Below are 7,036 nucleotides of genomic sequence, written 5' to 3'. Positions count from 1 at the left end.
CCTCTGCAACTATTGGTTTGGAAAATGTTTTTGCATATCTTGCATGAGGTATATGGCTCTAGAGTATATAAATAAGGGACAATGATGTGGGTAGATATTTAGGGTGAACTACAAGATTATGAAAAAGAAAAGTTAAATTGTGCATTGTATACAAGAGGTCGATATGCTGAGGAATTGTCGCTATGTATGTCTATTAATTTAGTACAGAATGGTGTGATTTGGGAGATGATTAGTTCAATAGTCTTATGGGTTTTGTGTACTAGTAGATGTTGAAGGATATTTCAAGAACTTCAATGGAATGTTGTGGATTTAGTCAGGGAGATTTGGTTGCAGACACTAAAAGGATAATATGATGCTATCAAGGGTGATTCAGATGTAGTGTTTGAAAGCCATAAGTTTTTAAGAAGAGAAGGGAAAGACTAAATGTCTTCGTCACGTTTAATGGTTGTATACGTTGGAGGTATCAACCACCTTTCTCGGTTTTTCCTCCACCGACACAATCAGTTGATAAGGGAAAGGAAGTTCATGAGAAGATCGTCGACAAGGGACTGTTAGAAAAACATGTTGAACTGTACTTTCCAATGCTTTGGGAGATATGTATGTTTGTAGCAGACTAAGAGCAGTTGAAAAAGGATATGTCCAAAAAGAAGATGGTGATGAAGCACTAATTGTTTTGAACAAATGCAATCTAGTGGTGTCTCTCTAGATGTTATGACTTTCATTTACATATTGAAAGCACGTGGAAAGAGAGGTCCAGCCTTGGATAAAGGTCACAATGTACATTGTGAGTTTCTTAAGCAAGGATTTGTGGAAAAACATCTTGTACTTGGTACTGTTTTGGTGGATATGTATGCAAAATGCACCTCTATAGAAAAAGTTGTAGAAGTATTTCATGAGCTCCTAGTTTGGGATGTCATTGCATGGAATGCATTTATCTTTGGATGTTCCACGGCATGGCCTCGATAAGGTTGTATTGATATGTTTTGAATTGATGCAACTCTTTGGCAATACTCCAAATGTTGCAACGTTTGTAGGCATCTTGAAAGTATGTTACCATACATGAGACTCTAATAGGAGCCAAGGCATACATGTTGAGATCATAAAACAAGGCTTGCTAGAGAAGTCTGATGATGTGGTAGATGGACTTCTAGACAAAGCCATAATGCTTATTAAGGTCGTGCCTTTTTCTCCCAATCTTCTAGTGTGGAATACTATCTTAGTTGCTTGCTCAAGCAGGCTGTTTAGACAAAGCCATAATGCTGATCAAGGTCATGCCTTTTTCTCCCATCTTCTGGTGTGGTGCTTGTTGGAAATTGGGTGATCCCCAACTTAGAATATTGGTCTTTGAATATAAGTTACAATTGATGAAGATGATGGTGCAACATATGTGTGCATGTGTAATATTTATGCTGCACAAAGCTCCACTATATAGACCTAGAACATATTTTGTATATATCAACTTCTTCAAACTCAAGGATAAAGAACTTTACTTTAAAAAAAAAACAATTGAAAATCCTCATAAAAATTGACTTTGCCTGATCGAGAGTATTGAGCCCTAAAAGTTGGATGGTGTCTATAATTGTACAATGATATTTGAATGTAAGAACCCATGGGATACCAATTTTCATATAAATATGTTGATTTCTTATGTTAACATTAATGCATGGTTAGCAATACTCCAAAGGTCTAGCTCCTACCATTAAGGATAGCAACACAAACCTTCCACACGTCCTCGGTGAAGGTACATGACCAAGGAAAAGTTTCACATCATAGTGTCAGAAAACATTGTTCTTCCAATAAACTAAATATTTTGATTCTTCATGGCGAAAAGTCAAAAGAGAGACTAGAAAGAAAGAGGTAGAGAAATATTGTTCAAGGATCAAGATTACAATTATGTTAATTTTGGGAAGCTCCTTTTAAAAGAAACCATCCATATCATGAAAAGTTATACGAGAAAAAATGTTGTAACCGGAGGATGGGGAATATAAGGTATACAATTGATTGAACATATGCTTGTTTGTCTTTTTTATCTTGAGAGTGTAGTTTCCTTGTATATCAGGATACATACATGATTAAACATGTCTTCCATAAATGTACCCATAAGAATAGCTACAAGAGCCACTAAACAAGCATGTCTTTTTTTAGTAAATTAGACAAAGTATAGAGAAGTCTATATTCCATAGTTCATATTACACTTTTAATTTTTGGCACCAAGGGTTAATTTGAGCCTTGGCATAAGACAAAAGAAACTATGTATAAATACAAACATTGACAACGTCACTATTTAAAGCTCAAAACAAACAAGAGGGATGAGATTATAACCCATAAAACAATGCAGAGAGATCAAGATTTTCTTTTCTAACCAAATGATCGCCAAATTCTTCCTTCGAGAGAGATAATCATGACACACACATCATCATGGTAGTTTCGACGATCGCCTTGCGGAATATCTAATAGTTCATGGAAGTCCATCCCTTCCCCCCCCCCCCCCCCCCCCAAAAAAAAAAAGATGAACACAATCAAATTCAACCAGAAAACAAGGTGGAAACCAAGCTTCAAAATGCCTTCCCCTAAGGATGAGTAAGAGGGAGTAGAGAAATACCTGCTTTCTTTGCGGCTCGAAAGAGAAGCTCCTCGATGAGATACTGTGCCGGATCACCATCGGGGTAGTTCTCCATGAACCATTCTACTTGGGAAACAACTTCTTCATTGCTTAGGTATTGGTACAGGCCGTCAGAGGAGAGAACCAAGAACCGATCATTGGGGCCGAGGGAGTAGTGGTGTAGAGCAGGTTTACATGTCACGTATGGATTGTTGCCCACATAATCGACCCGAAAAACCTCAAGAAGAAGATTGTTCCATCTTGGCTAAGCAGAAAGCAGAATCAAAAGGAAATTTGATAAGAAAAGTTTGGTGCAAGAGGCTACCTTGAAACATATACATATCCCCTAGCACTCACAACGGGTTTTCAATTTTGTGACATATTCAAGAGGAAAAAAATGAAGGTGCCCCTGATGTGGTCGGTATGTTTACCAAAATGCCCATTAAGTTGTGGAACTTTATGTGAATACTATACCTCCCTTATTACGAACATTTACCTACTACAATCAGGCATCCCGGTGAGGGGTATCTTGGTAAACACCCGATAACAAGTTAGGCAGGGGTAGTTTTGTGTTATACCCCAATTTACTACCTCTTCTTACCGTCTTTAGGAAGCCGGCGCCAAAAGCACGGGTAACTTTTAATCTTCCTTTGACACGATCGTTTAGAATGGAGGTGCCATCATCTGGGTGCTCGGCCTTAATCCGAAGAACCTCCTAGAAATATAGCCAACATCAGAGTTAGGAAAAAGGTACATGTATACCGAAAATCTTGAACGTATCTTGTTCCATAGCACCATTTGGTGTCATGTCATATGCTCTCTAGTATAACAACTTCCCAACAAAACGAGAGGTTTGAGTTCTTGAAATAGACCTTACCTCTTTGATATTTGTGCTGTGGTCACTTGACAATTGTAGAGCACTTAATAGCATACTTGTAGGAGGTGGCTTAGTACTCATACAAGCATGTGGACATTCAAAAGCAGGTTCTTGTCGGAGTTGGGAATCTCTTCCACCGATCCTTTCGGGATCATAGGTCGATGGCACATTGGAGCACTTAGAGATCTTGTGGCATTTTGGCATGTCATCATCTTGATTGTGTTTCACTTGAGCCAATATAGCTCGACTATCACCCACATTCATCACATACACATCAGCACCTTTCATTAGCATCACTAACACGCAAGATCCCATCAAAGCAAGCTCCGGCATTTCCTTCATGGAATGTTCGGCCATTTGTAAGTAGGATCGCTCAGTCAATTCAAGGGCATTTTCTAGAGCTTTTAAGACTGCAAAATGGTCGGTGGCAACCTTCTTTACAAGCCATGTTCCATGTCTTGTGTTTGAACGGCGATCCACATCTGGACTTGGCGGTTCTTTATCTTGAGCTGCAAGACATGTCTTCTTCTTTTTCTTCTTCTTCTTCTTCTTAATATGCTGCACTTTACCCAAAAACAAGGTGTTTTCCCCATGTAACTTATGTGGGTTTGGTATGCCCTTTGAAATAGTACTATCACTGTTTCCACACTTTAAGCATGTCAGGACAGAAGGATCATCATTCGTTGAGTTTCCATCACAACTATCAGATCGACAATCTGATACATCCTGTGGAAACTGGTGGGGGTCGAGATGGTCTCCATTAGGGCTGCCATCATCATTGCAACCGACCGATTTTAACCGTTGCTGATGAAGGTTTTCCCAAAAGGAACTATGCATACCAATATCCCCATTAACATTCTTGCAAGAATTACGAATCCCCTGCTCATTAACATCATCATCTTCATCATCATCATCTTTTTCGTGGCGGCATTCATTACCATCATCATCATCATCATCTTTTTCGTGGCAGCATTGTTGGCTATTAGATTTAGAATCGAGGAGGCGAGAGGCATCTCCATGAGTTGTTGGCATGTCAATGGCAGCAGACTCTTTCCTATCCCAAAGAAGACCTCGCAATTGCTTGTATACCTCCCTATACAAATTACTCATGAGGAAATCTGGTGCATCAGGGCCACTGAAGCCATCATAAATTCCTACAAACAGCCAGCCATGGTCTTCCGAAAGGACCACATGGACCCTATCTTCACCAGCCTTACCTTGGGCCCATTGCAAGTTATGGGCTGCACCGTCCCACGAGAGGCCTGAGGCACTGGACGACACATCACCATCACCATCAGAGTTACGAGGAAGGGAATTTCTCTCCTCATCAACATCATCAACATCATCATCATCATCATCATCATCGACAACAACAAGCGGAGTCTCGTTTGGAGCTGAACCATCTAAATCTTTTGTGATAGTAGATGTTATAGTTGTGGTGGCAGTGTTATGGAGGAGCTTCGTTGAGTTGTGCTTTCTGGCCTTGAAAGTGAGGCTTTTGGAGAGGGCTTTCTTCACGAGATGGGCTAGTGAGGTTCGGCTTCGTTTGAGATAAGCCACACCTCCTCCTCCTCCTCCTCCTCCTCCTCCTCCTCCTCCGTTATGATTGGCCCCACAAGCAGCAGCAGCAGCAGTGGGCATGGGAGCCGAGACACAGCCCCGCTCCAGCGGCCCAGACAAGAAACCCCTCTCCATGGGCCCAGACATAAATCCTCTCTCGATTGGGCCGGACAAGAACGCACGATCAAATGCCACTGGGATCCCCTGCTGACATGTACCTCCTCCTCCCCCACCCATGATGGGTCCAGATTGTGAGAGTCCTGCAGCAGCTGTAGGCGCGTAGTAATTATTATTCCGTGGCACAGGCTGGAGTGGAAGCGAATTAAAAGAAGATGTGCCTTCAAATGCGGCTGCCCTCTGATCGTCCTCGAAGCCGGCCACCATATGATTGAATGAGGCCATTGTCCTTGGCGTAGATGTGTTGGCACTCACCGAAGCGCCCGAGATGCTCTTGAATGACGTCTCGTGATGACGGCCACATGAGTCCCAGGAATCATGGTCCGCACGTTGTACTATGTCCCGGCCGCTGCCGCCACCGCCAATGACCGCATCTGCTGTCCCAAGTGTATGGATGTCCGGGCCAAAGGCATTTGTGGGCGTGCTTACACTGTCCGGGCGGACATAACAGAAGGAATGGCCCAGGCCCTGGTGATCGCGATCGTGATCGGATAAGAAGTTATCCTCAGTGGGGTGGGGCGCAAAGCAACCGGCTGCGCGAGAAGAAATGTTTGCCCCCATGGCATAGTAATTTTGGAGAGAAGCTTTCTCTCATGGGTTGTGCGTAATCGATGCTCCTGTAGCGGTACACAGATGGATGGCCACCATAGCTGCTAAGAAAAACAGAGGAGGAGTCACACAGACAAGGTCTAGATGGATCACGTCTGCTAGAGGCCAAATATTATGTATGTATGTATAGTCCATTTCGAAACAAATTAATTACACGAGAGAGAGAGAGAGAGAGAGGGACTGGAAGCATGGATACAAAAGTCAGAGCGAGAGAGACAGACAGACAGACAGGACAGACTCGCCACGTGGCATACAGTTTTGCTGACATGGCGCTGCCACGTCAGATATAATTAACGTGTGCTGTTTTGACTAAAATGTGCGGTGCGGAGGGTGTTGGGGGCGGCCGGGGGAGTTTGAGAGAAGGAAAGAAGCATTCCGCTCAGTTATCGTCGTCCAGGTTTACTAAAAGTGGGCCAACACAAGGCATCACCACCACCCATACACATATGTCATACATATATACACATAGACATACTTACATAGGTTTGTTGTATATATTGTTACTATTAGTAAGGCAAGGCAAGGGACAACATCATCAGCATGAGATGGCGGGGCCCTAAGGAGGAGCAGCTCTCCATCTCAATATATATATATATATATTACCGTGCAAGGGCCTCGATGTGATGTGATGGAGGAACAAGCTGAGATGGCATGCCATATGCCATATAGCCAGCCCCCCCCCCCCCCCCGGCCCGAGGAGCCCGCTTCCCCGTTATGGAGAAAGTCGAGACTATAGCAAGTGTGTGGGCCTTGCTAACACACAATGAATTGAGAATTGTGTTTCTCCTACGGTGTGTGGGTGGTGTGGGTCGATCCTACACCAATTAACTTCAATTGAGTTAAGTACATTTGCTCCCTATATATATGTATAGTAATACTAATAAGTATGTATATGAAAGAGCACGCATGGATGCAAGCTTCATGATGATGCTGCCTCACCCTCACCTAGTGTGCTTGAAACAAACATAAGTCTTTACATGGTATACTATTTTATTTACCTACAAGAAATTCAAACCTTACTTTTCAACGGAGAAAAGAAAAAGTAGTCTTCTTATACGGCTCAAATATCCTTTTTTTATCTAATAAAATGATGATAACATACATGCTTTTTCTTAAATAGAAGGAAGCTAAACTTTTTACTTGATTTCCCTTTCCCATCATTTTTTAGTAAAACAAACAAAGTACGGTATCTTCGATCATGGAAAGCCAGA

The 7,036-nt window shown here is 42.3% G+C and overlaps 1 protein-coding gene across 1 annotated transcript; it reads right to left on the bottom strand.

Annotated features, from left to right (window-relative positions):
* Positions 1–1,825: 1,825 nt before the first annotated feature.
* On the bottom strand, positions 1,826–5,926 carry LOC147864210 (putative protein phosphatase 2C 23). The gene is made up of 4 exons (XM_087319948.1): positions 3,480–5,926; positions 3,204–3,317; positions 2,603–2,867; positions 1,826–2,474 (listed from the first exon to the last, which is right to left on the bottom strand). The coding sequence occupies exons 1-4, from the start codon at positions 5,775–5,777 to the stop codon at positions 2,359–2,361; spliced, it is 2,793 nt and encodes a 930-aa protein (XP_087176074.1). The 5' UTR covers positions 5,778–5,926; the 3' UTR covers positions 1,826–2,358.
* Between the last annotated feature and the right edge of the window lie 1,110 nt (positions 5,927–7,036).

Source organism: Azolla caroliniana, unplaced genomic scaffold, assembly GCF_043228905.1.
Source record: "Azolla caroliniana isolate FFs.n. ecotype wild unplaced genomic scaffold, voAzoCaro1.0.p SCAF_5, whole genome shotgun sequence".
Classification (NCBI taxonomy): domain Eukaryota; kingdom Viridiplantae; phylum Streptophyta; class Polypodiopsida; order Salviniales; family Salviniaceae; genus Azolla; species Azolla caroliniana.
The sequence above is the reverse complement of the archived record's forward strand: the minus strand, read 5'-3'. Positions and strand labels throughout refer to the sequence as shown.